Genomic DNA, 18,159 nt, shown 5'->3' with positions numbered 1-18,159 from the left:
CAAAACTAGCATGAGTTAAATACGACTCACATGGCAGTTAATATGTTAAGCAAGATAACGTTCATCAAAGTGATTAGTACTTGCCTGACACAAAATGAAGGAGCCATTCGTGGAAATAATTGTCTTTTTTTTCCCCTTTGGACACCTGAGTGGCTGACGCGGTCTCTAACGCAATCTTCCATGGTTTGTTTCTGTTTCTGTTGAGCTCGAATCACACGAAGTTTCAGGAGAGAATGGCATCCTTCAACTCAGTGAGCCCTACAACAAATAGCTCTCTTTAGCTGGGTGGCATGCAGTTGGTCAGAATGTTCATCAATGCCTTCAGACCTATGCCATCCTGTATGGGGGGATGATTAGATTGCCTTGTTTCCAGAGTCTATATCTCTTAATACAAGGCCAGATCTTGTAGGAACTATTTTGTCCTTTCCCTTCAAGAATCCTTCCCATCACTTTACCTCCAAACATGAGTTCCCAGCATGCCTTTTTTCATCCTTTCACCTATCTATGCATTATTTGTTTTAAAATAATTATTGAGCCCCGACCTTGTTCCAGGTAGACTTCCCTGATTATATCTATCTGACTGCCTGAAACTCTGCCTGGGGCTCAAAGCAAACACTCCCAACACTATATTCTATTTCCTCCCATTCAGCGGCTTCTAGCTTACTGCTTGTTGTTCATCTCCCTCCCTGCTCTTCCTTCCATGTCTCTCTGTCTGTCTTGTCTCTGTGTTCTAACCTCCCTCACCTTCAATGACCTGGTTTCTCCTGCTGCTAAATGAACACCACTTATAATTATTACCAATTAAAATGGTCAGGAAAATTGGTGAATGCAACGTTCATAAATTATGGCTTCCAGGAGTTGTCACAGCCATGTTGTTAGACTAAGTTGAGTGTAGTGTTGCCTTGGTGACAGTCATCGATGTAGATTAAGAATGTTAGTTGTAAATACCAATTGCAAGGAGATTCTGGAGATAGCAGAAGCCCTGTGCCATCTTTAACTGTCCCAGTGATCCTTGTGGTAGGGGACAATGGTAGAATACTTTATATTTTACAATTTACAAAACACCTTAACTTTCATTATCTCACTTGTATCCTCAAAACACCTTTATGATCCAATTTTTGTTATCTTTGTTTAAAGGAAACTGCGTTTAGAAAAGTCAGTTAGCTTCCCCAAATTTAAATGTCTATAAAAGGCAGATCTGGGAATTGAACACAGGCACGGCTCAAAGTATAATGCTCTTTCTACAACATTATACTGTTTCTAAGCTGAAAGCAAACGCATAAACAAACGACAGCAAATTGTGAGGTTCACATTAAAAGTATATCTATATAAGCAAAGATTAAATGTTTTTAAACAAATAAAAGATAATATATTCATTGAGTGAGTACTAGCCTCTTCAAAGCTGTCACCTTGAAAGACTATCACTTCATTGTAGTAATGCTGTTATTGTTTAAATCATTCTAAAACTCCTCTTTTGAAATTACTTTCCATGTTTCTTAGGATATCCTTAGTAATGACAAAAACTTAGCCTTTAAGAATAGCTTTACCATTGGTAGCAGCCAATAGAAATGGTAATATTACTGGGAAAATCTCTCATCTCTCAGCCTAACTATTTTGAAAGAAAATCTCATTTGGGTATCAACATTCTGGCATATTTGTTGAAAGTCTTATTATAATTAAAACTTAAAATCACAACTCTGCTGTCAACAAATCCTTCAGAAAATATGTATGCAATTAATTTTGCCCTAGAAGATAAATTAAGCTTCCTTTCAGTAATATAAAATAATTGGCTTTATGAAATATAAAATGTTCATCATGGATTATCCCATGTTGCTTTGTTCCAAAAGGCTGCTTTGTATCTGGACATTCAACAGGTACACTGTAGACAAGCTTTAGATATGGTAATGGAAGAAATCTTTCTTCCGTGATGATAACTGTTGTGAGATAAGAATTTAGAAACAAGAGGCCTGGAAGGTTTCTACTTCCAGGTTTGTTGCTAACACACAGTGTGAATTTGAGGAATTTATCTGCCCACTTTGGACCTGAGTTTCCTGGTCTGCCAAAAGCCTAGATCATGCTAAGGTTCCTTCCAGCTCCAACCTTCTATGATCTCAGCCTTACCGTATCCTCAGTGGCCCGATTGTAGACTATCAGAGGCACATTTTTATACTTTTAGATACTACCAAACAATCTCAATTAGCAATTAGTATTTTATGGAAGAGAATAGGATAAAACATTCCTGTAGGACTTCTCAGCAGGCCTAGTTAAATACCCTTTCACACTGTTTGGAGACATCTCAGAGGTCTTCTGTTTTTACTTTCAAAGTGACCAAACCTGTAAATAGCAGTTCTACTAGACGGAATACTGCATCGATTGAGAAATTATGGTTGCAATCATAGGAAATGCTTTTCAGAGGCAGGGGCCAAAATGACTGATTTCTTTCTCCAAAAAAAAATACTATTTTTCTTTGATTGACTTACCAGAAATATTGTTTCTTAGCCTATTATGTGCCAGGAATTGTTCTTGGTGCTGGAGATATGGAAGTGAATAAAACAAATAGTTTCTGCCCTCACTGAGTGTATATTCCAGTGTACTTTTTGTTTGTTTAAGTTCCTCAAATATCTTTGTAAAAATAAATGGGGGAAGAGAGTGATAGGAACAAGCAAATAAATAAATAAATTCAAAATGGGAGTAGAAAAATGGATTACAAAGGGCTAATACGTAGCATATATGGTGCAGATAGAAACAACATACCATTGTGTAAGTTCCTTTTGAGAGGAGTAGAGAGATATGCATAGTGTAAAAGGACAAGAGCAGAAGGATTAGGCAATCCAAGTGAGAGAAGAAAGTGAGGGAGAATAAATTCAGGGAGAGATGAAGGGAGAATGTAAAAGAGAATGGCAGAGAACAAAAAAAAGGGAGAGAAAAGACAGAAAACAACCAAAATTATGTAAAATAACTAACAAAAAAAGCCAACGCCTGAGGGCAAATATTGTCTCATTCATGTTTGTAACTATCTCCTATCTTCCAAAATCTAGCACTTAGTAGGTTTCCAGTAAAATTTTGTGAATAAATGAATGGGTAAGTCATTGAAATAGCGTGTAAAATTAAGTAAGAAAGGATGACATAAGATATGGAAGAGCACCATACAGTGGGGGGATAAACGGGAGAAAGGTTAGTTGAACTGGGAATGCACTTATTGATCAGATATACACGAGAAGGGTATGTAGCTCCTCCACACATTGAATATGTATTAAATGTTAACTGCTTGGCTATTTTTTCTTTCACCAGACCATTAGCAATGTCCATTCTACTGATGCTCAGACAATTCTGAAAGAAATTCACACACATGCACATACATACAAACACCCCACCTGTGATGCATTCAAATAATGTCATAAATTGTTCTAAAAGTTTACTTTTCTACCTTGTTAACCATTTTTATACACCTTTGCATAGAAATATATTAGATCCTAGAGGCAGTAGATTTTAGCAAAAAGCCATGAGCTAAGAATTGGACATTGTGTGAATTTTTAAACCTCTAAAGATAACTTTCAAGAGAAAGCTGTTTAACAGTGGACTCACATTTTATGATCACAAGCTGACATTTCTGATGACAATTGTATTTCCAAAAGGCAAATTTTGTCAGCAGTATCATTTGTATCACTCAAGAACATTGATTTTTGAAGATATTAGGTTGCTACCTGCTAAGAGGTAATATTTTATACTATTGTATTTCTTTTCAGAACCAAACCTGTCTCTTATCATGAACGAGCTCTCTTTTCAGATTGCAACTCAAGATGCAAATGTTCAGAGACAAAATGGGAACCCATGTGCGGTGAAAATGGAATCACATATGCATCAGCTTGTCTTGCTGGTTGTCAAACCTCCAACAGAAGTGGAAAGAATATTGTAAGAAATCTCATCCTCTAAAGTATATGCCCATGGGTCTGTTACAATATAGGACAGCACAGCACTGTGGGGGCTTAGCAGCAGACCACCACTGGTAGGAGCCCTGGCTCTTACCTTTGCCTTGTCCTTTCATGTGGACACAGGAAATAACCATTCCTGGTGGAACTAGAACTGTTGAAAGAATTAGGGTAAGACTTAAAGCCATGAAACAGGGTGGAGGAGCTTTTGTAATTATGTAGCTTATTTCTCTAGTTTTGCTTATAAAGAGTAATTAGCCCTGAATGAGAAAGTCCCAGACATAAGATCATATAATAAGATCTGCTTTGAGATCCATGTCTCCTGACCTCAAGACCAGTAGCCCTTGGAGGTTTTAGGGGCAGGACAAATGGAGGCTCATATTAGGAGGTCTAGCTCCAGAGGTCTAGATCCAGGGATCAGGGATCTAATTATGAGGATGTCCCAGAACTATAATGGTTCTGGGATTACTCTGCTTGGGAAATCAAGCCAATTTGTGTGATAATGAAAAAAACAGGTGAGCAGGAATGGAGGGTTTCTGTAGGGTAGAAGAGGGAGATGAGGTTGGAAATTTAAGTAGAAAGCTGTCTTAGTCAGTCCAGGCTGCTATAACAAATATACCATAGACTGGGTAGCTTAAACATTTATTTCACACAGTTCTGGAGGCTGGTAAGTCTAACACCAGGTGCCAGCAGATCTGGTGCCTGGTGAGGGCCATCTTCTTGGTTTGCAGATGGCCATCTTCTCCTATCCTCCCATGGCAGGAGGCCAAGAGGAAGGGCAAGTTCTCTGGTCTCTTCTTATAAGGGCACTAATCCCATTGATAAGGGCTACACCCTCATAACCTCATTACCTCCCAAATGCTCTACCCCCAAATACCATCCATTAGGGATTAGTATTTCAACATACGAATTTGGGACAAACATTCAGTCCATAACAGAAACAAATTGTGATGATATGATGTACTTTAATCATTAATAGACTCACTCTTCCAAGCATGCATTTACATTCCTGCCCTAAACATAGGCTTTTCCTTACACTTGCCCTGTCAGACTGCTTTCTGTTTGATAAAATCTGCCTTTATTTGACAGTCTTAGAGGGCTGAAAATTAGACCACACATATTTACATATACATATCAACTAGATATGAATGCTTAGGCAAACACGTCTGCAGATATACAGTAATGTTTGTTGATTTTCTGTTTATTAGGCTAATATTTTGACATTTTATTCAGAGCAGAAAGGATGGATCTCTAGCAACAGCAAATAAGACTACTGACCATCTGAAATCTGAGCTTCACCATCCTTCTTTTTTCTTCCTTTCTTTCCTTTCCTTTCAACTCTTTCTTTCCTTTTTTTTTTCTTTTCTTTTCACCCACAACTGCATGAACATTTTTCTTAACTAGAACTACCATTTTTGAAGACATTATATGCCAGGGGCTAAAGATACGTGCTCTGAAAACAAAATTACATTTAAATCTCATGGTCCTCAAATAATTATGTAGTATTTTATTTATTTTCCTCATATGAGAACTGAGGCACTGAAATATAAGACTTGCCTAACTTGTATATCTAGGAATTGTCAAAAGTCAAGACTCAATAGCTTTCAACCTGACATTTTAAAAAACCTACATTGCTACTTTTCTAGAAGAGGAAATGCCAGCCTACTTTTGTTCTTTATCTAAAAATTCACAAACTCTTCTGTGATGAAAATGACAACTCATTTTATATACACATTCATAAATGAACTTTACAGAAATAAACTATTGAGGGGTTATAAAAGTTGCCTCTCTTTAGCAAAATTTAGTTGATTTCTATGTGTCAGGATTATTTTTACCTAGTAGCCTCTATAAAATGTTGTCAAATATGCCCATTTATTTAATAAAATTTTATTGAATGCTTAAAATGATGACAAAGCATATAGTTTCTACCTTCACGGAGGTTCACTCTACTAGGGAAATATATTTTAAATATAAATACGTATATGATATCTTGATAAGTTGTAATGAACACTGTGAAAAAAATAATAAGTTAGGATAAGAGGATGGAGAGATGGGGGCATTTTTTTGAATGGGTAGTCATCAAAGTTCTTTCAATGAAATCTCTGAACAGAGACCTGAAATGAGGACGCCAGTCATGTAGTTATTTAGGAGAAGAGCTGCCAAGCAGAGAAAACATCAGGGCCATGAGGCATGGGTAAACTTGCCAGGTTTGAGAGGAAGTTTGGCAAGGGCAAAATGGAAAAGCAAATTTGCAAGGGCCGTGTTTGTGGCTGATGCAGAGGGAGAGAGGGAAGACCATTGAGCAGTAGATCAGAGTGGGATCCAGGAGCTACATGATGGAGAATGTGTAACCCACTATAAGGATTTGGGATTTCATACAAGTATAATGAGAAGCCATTGGAAGGTTGAGGGTAGTGATGCAATCTGACAGCCATTTTTAAGGGTTCATATTGGTTACTTTGGGGAAAATAGACAATAGCTGGATAAGAGTGGAAACAAATTGAGCATGAAGAGACCATTGTAATAATCAAGGCAGGAAATAATGGTGACTTAGACTTGGAAGTGGTATTGAAGGAGGAAAAGTATGGTTGGATTTGGTAGGATTTGCTGGGAGATTGTTCTGTAGGATTAGTAGTTTATAGACCAATCATCTGCTGTTTGGATGATGAAATGTTATATCTCTATAGATTCTGCTGTGCTCAATATGCTGTAATACGAAAAAAGAATATTTCCCCATTGTTTATATAATGCATGCCTACTGTACTGCAAAAAATTTTAAATAGATATTTATCTTTAATTTTATTTAAATGTTACCACAATAATCAGACTTTTCTCTATTGTGTTACAGATATTTTATAACTGCACCTGTGTGGGAATTGCAGCCTCTAAATCAGGAAATTCCTCAGGCATAGTGGGCAGATGTCAAAAAGATAATGAATGTCCCAAAATGTTTCTCTATTTCCTTATAATTTCAGTCATCACATCCTATACATTATCCCTAGGTGGCATACCTGGATATATATTACTTCTGAGGTGAATACTGATTCTCCCCATCCCAATTTTAATACAAGTCATAGTCATCTAGAACAGTGATTTCAAACTATTTTCTGTGGAATCACAGTGATTCTTCATAGCTTTTTTGGGGAACTTGTCTCATACCCTGTGCTACTTTTATCTGTATTGTACTTAAATTTTTATACAAAAATGTGGCTGAACAAAAGTTTTCTTAGTCAAAAATGTTTGCAAACCATTAATTTAGAGGGCAATGTTAGTACCTACATCACTATAGCCATGCAATAAACATAGTATGCTACTTCTAATGCTGGTGATAATATTAACTAGCATAGATAAGATGTTTTAAACTAAATATATAATAGTTTCACCAAATTATGGGAGATACCATTTATAAGACACTTTAATGGCTCATTTAATACCACAATATTTTGCATTTATTATTTTTATTACTTTTTCTGTATATTCTTGCCATGACTGGAATTAATTGGGGGGGATTTCATGGGTTTTGGATCAGTTGAGGATCCTAATCCATAAATATGTCAATGAATTCAAACATCTTTGCTTATAAAACCCTGAATTTTAAAAACTTTGTACCCCCTTGCATATTTACAAATCGACATGTAAAAATTTTTATCATAAGTTTAAATAGTGACTAAGCATTCATTTCCAGTATATTGTAAATATTTTCATTTATGAATATAGCAATTTTAAGTATAAGTCATTCTTTCAAATGTTAATTAATGGGATCTAAAATATAGTGATTAGATTACCAGCATCATCTAATTAAAAATTATCTGAAAAGATTTTTAAGAGTCACAAACGTTACCTATTTCTTGTTTCTTCTTATGCTTATGTCTTCATTCAAATTCCCTATTGACTTTTCTTCTATTGTAATATAATTTGTGCTTGAACATTTTTTATTGATTGTCCTATCAAACATCTCTATAAAAGTTACATATGAATCCAGATTTTGAAATACTTTTATAACCAGGATTCTCAATGATAATATTTTCTTCCTAATTGAATTAGCTTTGCAATATCAATATCTCTATTGTACAATTGATTAAAAAATCCTAAAAGGATATAATTTTTGATGAAATTATTAAACACGAAAAGTCAAAATTTGCTAGAAATCAATCTTTTATAAGATGGATTGAGTGGTTCTCAAATTAATTCATATATTCAAGGATGAATTTTAGTTTTTTTCTAGAATGGGACTGATTACTTTTGATTAAAAGTATTGTGTACATTTTTAATTTCCCACAGTTTTTATTATGGAAATTGATTAGGAAAGATAAAAATAGAATTTACTATCCACAAATCTGCTACTCTCAAAATGTTTTAATGAGAACATGAGAACATGTAAACATTTATGTAAACAAATAGGAGCATGGGTTTGAGAAAATGTGAAAGCTTTGTCCTGGAGTTTCCAGAAAAATGTGACTATTCAACACCTTATACTATGCCAAGTAGTTACCTGGGCTAAATGAAAAAGCAGGTTACTTACTATAGAAAGCATTTTCTTTACTACCAGTCCCTCAAATTAACCATGGTCAATTTCAATATCAGAAGGACTCCCTTGCGTTGAAGGAGAAACATTGTGATTTTTGCCTCTTTTAAAGTGAAGACTAAATGATATAATATATTGGAAGTACTTAATACCACGGCTAACACTCAATAGTTATTGTATATCATTATGATTATTACTATTAAAAGCCACAGGTTAATTAGTTAAAGCTATACAGTCACATTCATGATGCTCTTGTTATTTTAGGTGTTTTTGCACTTTCCTGAGAAATTCAGGTCCCCACTATTTAGCAGTAACTTTTAGCACGCTGTGATTATATCAACCCTGATCAACTGGGTCCTGTGCTTTTAGACCAAAGCCACAAAAACTAGTTATAGATTATTAATCCTTTATTGTTGCTTCAAATTATTACAATTTCTTGGAATTTATGAGTTTTTTTCTGTCTTTACTATTTTGGTGATTAAACTTGTGATTTGACTTTATCCAGCACCATTTGAATATGTCATGTACAAGTAATTTACCTTCCAGAAGTATTAACTATCAGCTCCTTAAAGCATTGCATACAAGGGAACATAGCTTTTGCACATTTTGCCTTCCCTGTTCTCGTATACTAGTGGGTTCATCATAAATGGTATTTGAATTCTAACATAATTTTTGTGTGTTAGGCAGATTATCCTTCAAATTTCTATTTGCTTTAATTAATTATATATTTTTGTAATGGTTCTTTTGTTGATTTTAGGTGCATTAAGCCACAACTTAAGTCTTTTGCCCTGGGTATTTACACCTTAGCCATAAGAGTTCTTGGTAAGTATAATCTATGCTTTAATTTACGGTAGCCATCATAAGTGTATTTTGAAGACTTTTCTAAATATTTTTACAGAATTACCATGCATAGCTAAATGATATAGGTAGTTAAGTCTATAATCTTTTTGTTTTCTTCCTTTCTTCATTTCTTTGTTCCCTCCCTCCTTTCCTTGACTCGTCCATTCCTTTGTTCCAGAAATATTTATTGAGTGCCTATGCTGTGTCCCAGATATAATAGAGATTTTATGAGAGTAGTCACAATTTTTTTTTTAATGATTTTGTCTCTTCTATGACCTGTATGTTCTTACAAAATCCATTGCTCTTAGGGGAGAGCTCTCAGAGGAAATCATAAATTAGTCAGTAAGAAAGGGTGACGCCTAAATACATATTTTTTTCAATTATTAAAGTGGAAAGAATTCTGTTGAGTTACTCTCAGTGTTCATTCCTAGTATATATCATTAGGTAGAATGATAAGATCATTCAACAATTCAAGTAAATGGATTCGAGTAGGGATTTTTAAAAACGTAATTGGAATTTTTTTTCTGACTACCTTTTTTTTTTTTTTTTTTTTTGAGACAGAGTCTCACTGTGTTGTCTGGGCTAGAGTGCCATGGCGTCAGCCTAGCTCACAGCAACCTAAAACTCCTGGGCTCAAGCAATCCTACTGCCTCAGCCTCCCGAGTAGCTGGGACTACAGGCATGCGCCACCATGCCCGGCTAATTTTTTCTAGATATATTTTTAGTTGTCCAGATAATTTCTTTCTATTTTTTTAGTAGAGACAGGGTCTCGCTCTTGCTCAGGCTGGTCTTGAACTCCTGAGCTCAAACAATCCGCCCGCCTCGGCCTCCCAGAGTGCTAGGATTACAGGCGTGAGCCACCACGCCCAGCCTTCTGACTACCATACTTTTTAATATGCGTTTGTTAAAACCCATAGAAAACAATGAATGAGACAGATAAGGTTTTTCCCTTAAAAAGTTCATATTCTAAAGAAGAAAATGAAAGAATTGGAAATGATCCTCTGTAATTTGACAAAAAGGAACCACCCAGGAAGGAAAACAAACTCAGAGCTTTAAAAATTTGAAATTAAATTTAGTTTACATACACCTTGATAGGAAAATGATACAGGTATAAAATAAAAGAATTTAAGTAAAACCCATTCTTAAATTTGAATTTAAAATATCAATATAAACTCACATTTTTTATTTTAAAATAATGTATACTTTATAGCTCGCTCTCCTGAGAAATCCAGAAACTATGAAACCCAGCAGAAATGAGCCCTCTAGCACTCAGTCTATGATATCTAAATATCATCTCCCAGTAAAAGAACCGTGGCACCTTCGAGAAACAACCGATTCAAGGTCTAGAGTAGAGATTGCATAATGATTATGGGACATCTTTTTGTACTAGAAAGTGAATAAGCTGTCAAAAGCTAATAAGAATATATCAAAGGGCACAAAGTCAATTTGAAAAGATTAACCTCAAGGTGAGCTAATTTCAGAATCAAAATAGTAGTACCAATAATAATAATCATGGCTACAATTTATTGAAATATGTCGAATATATAAAAACATATGAGTTCGTAATGATACTTTAAAAATTTGAAGAATACCAGGATACCAACTCATTATTCTGAAAATTGATAAATAAAGGGAAAAAATCAATCATTTATCTTGCCTTTCTTCTAGTTAACTGTATTTCCAAGTAACAAAATAGTTAATGAAGGGAAATTCTTTTATAGGAAAATCCCAAATAATTAGTATAGGAGGTACAGAATTTTTTTTAAATTCCTGTCTTGCAGCCTCATCGACATTTGCTAAAAGTTTTAGGTGACATTTCAGGAAGAACTTCATAGCGATGGAGGGATGAGACTGGCATAGCATGAACCTCAGATCCAGCTCAACATTACTAAGAGCAGCGACCACACAGCATGTGCCCGGTAACAGGGACACAACCAGAAGTACACAGAACTGCCTTTGTTTACTCCTGTCTGAAATAAATTGAACCTGAGTCTATCAAGCTCTAGCTACCAGGTTATAGGAAAAATGGATAGGGGAACAATTTAAATAATACTACAAAGAAGCAAACAAACAAATCCACACTGTGGCATATTCTAGAAGACAAATGTCTTTTTTTCAAAAATCATTAGTGTGGAAAAAAAGTGAGAGGAAGATATTGATAAAGAGTCATCAACCAAATTCAATGTGTTTATTTGGTTTGGATTCTGCTAAGAACAAACCAACTGTAACAAGATACCTAGGAGACAATCTGAAAAGCTTGATTATGTACTAGATTTTAGATAAGATTAAGAAATTATTGTAAAATGTATTAGGTGTGAGAATAGCATATGTTTTTTTGAAATGTCATCAGTTACAAGTGCATGCCAAAGTGCATATAATCAAAGTGACATTATGTTTGAGATTGCCTTTACAATACTAAAAAAAAGAGTCCAGAGTTGGGGGAGAGAGGAGACGGGAATGGCAAAACATTAAAAATCGTTAAAGCTAGTGATGGTACATGAGGGTTCATTATATCATTCTCTCTGCTTTTGTGAATGTTTGAAAATTTTTCATTGTAAAAATGTTAAACCATATACAGGAAATTGTATACATTTGTATCTTTTGCCTTGTCTTGACACCATTGAGGGCAATGTAAAGTTAGTTATCACTTGGGTTTTTTAAGTGCATCTATTTGGTTGGACCATATACATAGAAAACTTATTTGAGGCACCAAGTAATCCAAATTGATTGCTAGATATATTTGCTCCTCTTTTAGTCCATGGGAGTTTATGCAAGTTAGGATCAACTGCTTCTTTTTTTAACTTTGTGTTATTTAAAAAAATCCAAACATATACTAAGATAGTAAGAATATCGTAACGAACTCCTATGTATCTACTACCCAATCTCAACAATTATCAACACACAGCCCATCTTAGGATATCTGTATCGCTATCCACTTCCCCTCGCTGGCTCATTTTGAAGTAAACTTCAGACTATCTCATTTCTTCCATAAAATTTTGGGTTGGGTATGTACTTGTAATCTTAAAACACAATGACTTGTTTTAACCTAATTATCACATCCTAAAAATAACTCTTTAATATTAGCAAATATCCAATTAATGTTCAAACTCTTTAAATTATCAGATGTTTCCTTACAAATGCTTCTTTCAATCAAGGACCGAACAAAGTCCACACGTTGCATCTAGGTGCTGTATCTCTTAAATCTCTTTTGATCTGTAGGTTCTATTCTCTCTCACCTTTCTCTTCCATTTATTGTGAAAATTTTCAAACCCACAGAATAGTTTTAAAAAATTACAGCAAATGCTTGTATTATATAACCTCTCTTTCTCTCAACACACATATATTTTGAAAATGAATAGTGGACATCCTGATACTTCACTCCTAAGGCCCTCAGCTCGTATTCTCCTGCAAAAGCAAGTACACTGTCCTATAAAACCACAGTACTGTTCTCACACTCAAGAAATTTATCACCATTAGTATGATACTCTATCTAATATATATCCCACATCAAATTTCTTTTATGATAATAATGTCTTCCATAGCATTTTTTTCCTTTTGATCCAATCAGGATCATAAGTTTAATTATCTTTTTTGTGTCCAACAATTCCTCATCTTTTGTGTTTGTGTTGTTTTGTTGTTGTTGTTTTCCTTTAGTCTTCAGCGACATTTGCATTTTTCAAGAGGCAAAGCCAGTTGTTTTATAGAATATCCCACCATTTGGATTTGTCTGTTTGTTTGCTTTTGAGTATGTCCAGGTAAAATGTTTTTTGGGAAAATACTACAAAAGTGATGTTGTGTACTGACTAGTAAATCACATTGGGAAGCACACGGTTTATACCATTATTGGAAATTTTAAGTTGGATGTCTTGGTGAAAGTGGTGTCTACCAGTTTCTTCTATTGTAAAAATCCTTTTGCAATTAGTAAGTAATCTGTAATACGACATTTTGAGATTATGTGAACATTCCATTTCCCAAAAATCTTTTACCCAAAGTTTAAGCAGCCATTAATGATTCTGGATTAAATCAATTATTATATTGGTAATTACAAAATTTAGGCACACCTTTGAATAGAAAATCTTTTGAAATATTTCCCATTTGTTATCAAAGAACAAATGGATAATCTCTGAAATTTAAGTGCATCATGAATATTCTTAGACAACTTTAAAAATAATTTAATGAGAGTACTTTATTCAATATAAGCATACAAAACAACTTTATAACAGAAGAAAAAATAAATGGTTAAAACTCAAATGCAAAAACAAATCTAGGCAGTTGATGGAAAGGAGTGAAGAAGGCAGAGAGAAAGCTGTACAGACTGGGAAAGTGAACTCCAAGTGTGTGTAGAAGATAGGAACAGGGGATGCAGGCAGCTGCTATTCAACTCCAGCCAATATTACCATGGATTTCCAGATAGTGCGGCTCTTAAAAGAATTTGGACATCTGTTGTTTTACATGAAATCTCCTGGCTTTTAAATATTGGCTACTAATTAAAAAACAAAAGCCCAAACCTATGCTGACTAAATAACAGATGTTAATGCATCGCTGATTTAAAACATAAAAACTATAAACTGAGATTTGAGCAGACTGAAATCAACTTAAAATACTTTTGTTAAAGTTTATACATGAGAGATATCTTTTCTCCCTAAAGAGGGATTAAATTCTCAACAAACTTTTATTGAGAATCTACTAGGGTTTATAGCATGAATAAGAAAAACACATTTCTTTCCCCTGTACAGCTTACAGTCTAGCAGGAAAGACAATTAAACAAACCATTACAGGAGTATAATGTTCTGAAGGAAGTACAAATGCTACCAGATATAGAATAAAAGGAATTAATGTAGTTTAGGCCATCAAAGTAGACTTTTCTGAAGGAAAACATTCAAACTGAGATTCAAAAAGTGAGTGTGTTTTAAGAAGAGAAAGGAAAGAAACGTTTGGGTTAAAAAAAAACCTATATAATACATTCAGGAAAGAGGGGAGAACATTTCAAGCACTTAAAGAATCCAGTAATATTGGAGTCTGAAATGTAAGACAATGAATGTTGCCCAAAATGAGGCCAGAAATGGAAATGGGGCCCAATATCCAATGAGCTACTCTTGTCTTGGAGCAGATGTCTGGGAAGATCATCTACTTAGTTGAATGATTCAACATCTGTATGATGAACAGATTAGAGAGGTTAAGGAAGGAAACCAAAGAGTCATGAATTGGCTGCTGCTTTAAATTAGGGTAGAAGTAGTGACAGTGGGCATGGAGAGAAGAGAGCATCTTTAAGCTACACCTGGGAGCTGGAGTTGGCATCATTTGGGGATAGATTAAATGTCATGATGGCCAAAGAGAGGAGAGAGAGAGGAATCAAAGATGATGTCCAAGCTTGTAACTTTAGCAATGGGGTGGCAGCTGATAAAGGGACAGGTCTGGGGAGGACGATGTTAACTCACGGTGAGTTGAAGTGCCTGGAGACATACTTCCGGAGGTAAACAAACAAATGGCAGTTAATGCATGAGTCTGGCACATGCGAGAAAAGACTGCGCTAGAGAGAGAGGTTTTGGACATTTCAGCCTTTCATCTCCAAAACAGTAATGATTACAGTAAGTGTTTTTTGGATAATCATTCATAACCAAAAAGATGTGCCTACGTTTTTAATAGCAATTATTTGTTTTTCTCACAGCAGGAATCCCAGCTCCGGTATATTTTGGAGTTTTGATTGACACTTCATGCCTCAAATGGGGATTTAAAAGATGTGGAAGTAGAGGATCCTGCAGATTATATGATTCGAATGCTTTCAGGTACCGAATCAAATGCATTCCCACATCTCACTGCTACAGTATCCCAGGTTTACACAATGCCACTGACACAATTTCTCATGTAGTTTCACTTCTTATGAGGTAGAGGATAGTCTAATCAAAAAGTGTGATCTGTATCATAGAATAAAGTGGTTATTTGGCTAAATGTTTGATATTTTTCCCCATTTCTAACCTTGACTCTTATTTTAAGTGAGTAATCATTTTAAAAATATGACAAAAGAGTCCAGAACACAGTAGAATTTTGAAAGTTTATGCATACAAATGGGTAAGTTATTCCCTGAAATTCAGAAGCATTTAAATTTAGGTCACATTTTGAGTTTAATTCTATTCCTTTTCAAACTGAGCCAAACTGTACCATTTACGTCAGATATAATCCCCCTGGGCAAGAGTTGGATTTGGCTCTAAATCTGTCCGGCTGTTATTGCCAAACTGATGTTCAATTATTCCAGTACTTGAAATGCATAAAAGTAAAAGGTTTTCTCTGTGTGGGTGAGTGTGTACGGGGGTGAGGGGCATGGCTTTTTCACTAGGGTGTCATTCAGCTCCATTCATCAAACATTTAGTCCCTTATTGCTTAAAGCAATGCTTCAAACGCTTAAAAGGAAGAAGGATTTTTTTTTCTAAGACTTACAAGCTGAACATTTTCTAGAGAAATAAACTTGGTGCTGAACCATCTAAGTTGGATGTGAATTGGGCAGACCATCTCAAATAAGTGTGTTTGGTTTAATAGGCTTTGATGTTGTGTGTGAAATTTATTTTGGTCTTTGAAAGGGACCTGATCTGTGAGTGTAATTTAGGCTTTATTCACATTTTTCCTAAAGCTGTATTCATTTCAATGTAGAGACAATGTAACTCAAGCAGAGACTGAGAGTACATTTTCAATGTGACCAAAATGAAACATTCAACCTGTCCTTCCGTACCTTAGCATCTTCTGACAGAGCGCAGAACTGTGGGCTTCTCATGGAGGAAGTCAATTTAAGACTCTGGTGAATTCTTAAATTCTTAACTGAGAGCTCCCATTCCCCTTAGCATTGCTTCCTGCAGTTTTTCCATAAAAGTGAATTTGGGAAAGGTCTTGCGGATAGAGTAGCCACGTAATTTATCATTCAAACCTCGACACTTTTGAGAGTGAAAGGGGGCACTATTAAAATTACACTGGGCTGGCACTGGCATAAACTGGGACTGTTCTAGGAAATCAGGGATATGGTCATCTGGTTCAAGGGAATAATTTACAGAAAGAGTGGAACCGGTTATGTAATTAGTAGAAACTGAAAATGATGGTGCAATAAGAAATTACTTTATATTAATAAAGTGCCTTCGATAGTCTACCAATGTTCACAGAAAGGTCTTTTATAGCCACCAAATCTGCATTCTTAAAGAAAGCCATCAGAATGATATTATTACCTTCCTGGTACATTGTATTTCAAGTTGGGTAGTTGCAATAATTATGACTCGGGTTCTCTCTTCTTCCAGACACATATATCTGGGACTGACTGTGATATTGGGCACAGTGTCCATTTTCCTAAGCATTGCAGTACTTTTCATTTTAAAGAAAAATTATGTTTCAAAACATAGAAGCTTCATAACCAAGAGAGACAGAACGATGGTGTCTGCAAGATTCCTGAAGGAAAATTGTACTACAAGTGATCATTTGCTACAACCCAACTCCTGGCCAGGCAAGGAAACACGACTTTAGAAAAATAATGACGAAGCCATGTTTTCTAGTAGGTGGACATTTTGCAAACAAATAAATTTTAATCAAAAGCGTTCTAAATGTGTAATTTCTTTCTCCTGTCAAAAAATGTCTGCTTTGTTTTTGACCCTAGGCATTAGATAATATATACCCAATGACAAATATAATTAAAATATAACAGAAGATGCAGATGATAAAACTAATTTAAACCTTTTAATTTATATATAATTTCTTGTATTATTTACTTATCCTGATTTACTTTGCCTTGTGCCCATTTATATATATTAGCTGTATTTCTAGTAGAACAATTGTCCTTATTGTCTTATATATAGTTATATTTAAAGAAATTTCTAAACTGAGTTACTTGTGTACAGTGAGAGAACACTGTTAAAAAATTAAGTCACACCTTGGCCTTCTTCAAGTATCATTTTAATGATGATGTTAGGATTGAGCTGGAAAAGAGAGAAAGATTTCATTTTAAACTCCTCCTTTTCTTTGAAATGCAATAATTGACATAGAAATGTATAGTAGCAAATGATCTTGGGTATTAGAATTTTGGAGTATTAGCTCTTCTACTATTCATTTACATGTGCTTTTGTGTGATACTATAAGTGACCCTGGTTGCAAAATAATAAAATTAATGTTAACATGTGTTATTGTCCTTCTATGAGTTCAGTGGATTAAACAATATTGTTAAATACAATATTGCCCATATTTTAATGTACATAAGCTCACTACTTATGCACATGATGTGTGCCTAAAAGATGCTTGCAAGTTGAATTTCTAAAAGTCTACAATAAACTTAGGTGTTATAACAGGAATGGAGAGTGATGGATGAGTGATGGGAAGACCAGGTGTGGTACCTTTTGGTGCTCCACTGGCCATCCATCACAGGGTCTGGGGACTCCTGGATAAGAAGCTGCCACCTGGTACAGCCTGCTAGATGACTCAGTTTCTCTGCAACTGAAAAACTCAATCCAGGCATTTCCATTTCCTCTTTCCTGGCTCCTTGGCGTTCCTCTGACTAGGGTTAGTAAGTTCAGCAGTCCATCATCTTTAATCTTCAGCTGTATTATGTGCTATATTTTTCTTCCTCCACCATAGCTGTAAAGAGGGGCCTGATACTTACAAGAAAAGTAGACTTAAGACAGAGACTACCCTAGTGAGGCATCCTATTCAGCTACCATGAGCTCGCAATCCAATACTGTCTGCATTCTGTTAGCCCTGTACAAACCAGAAAAGACTGGGTGAAAGAAAAAGTTGGGTTAGGAAAGAAAGCCTGAAGGACATTCAGTGTGAGTGCAGCCACAGAGTCCCTCAGATGCACTAGAGGAAGACCTATACTTACCAAGGAGATTTTCAAGGTCA

The 18,159-nt window shown here is 35.2% G+C and overlaps 1 protein-coding gene across 1 annotated transcript in view; it reads left to right on the top strand.

Moving 5' to 3' along the window:
* SLCO1C1 (solute carrier organic anion transporter family, member 1C1) overlaps positions 1-16,868 on the top strand; it is a 51,129-nt gene extending 34,261 nt beyond the window's left edge. The window contains exons 10-14 of the mRNA XM_012640984.1: positions 3,747-3,912; positions 6,778-6,962; positions 9,212-9,276; positions 14,963-15,080; positions 16,572-16,868. Coding sequence (XP_012496438.1) covers positions 3,747-3,912; positions 6,778-6,962; positions 9,212-9,276; positions 14,963-15,080; positions 16,572-16,794 — 757 coding nt within the window. The 3' untranslated portion in view covers positions 16,795-16,868. The remainder of the gene's footprint in view (positions 1-3,746; positions 3,913-6,777; positions 6,963-9,211; positions 9,277-14,962; positions 15,081-16,571) is intronic.
* Positions 16,869-18,159: the final 1,291 nt, after the last annotated feature.

The sequence above is a fragment of the Propithecus coquereli genome, unplaced genomic scaffold (genome assembly GCF_000956105.1).
Source record: "Propithecus coquereli isolate 6110/MARCELLA unplaced genomic scaffold, Pcoq_1.0 Scaffold16, whole genome shotgun sequence".
NCBI lineage: Eukaryota > Metazoa > Chordata > Mammalia > Primates > Indriidae > Propithecus > Propithecus coquereli.
The sequence above is the reverse complement of the archived record's forward strand: the minus strand, read 5'-3'. Positions and strand labels throughout refer to the sequence as shown.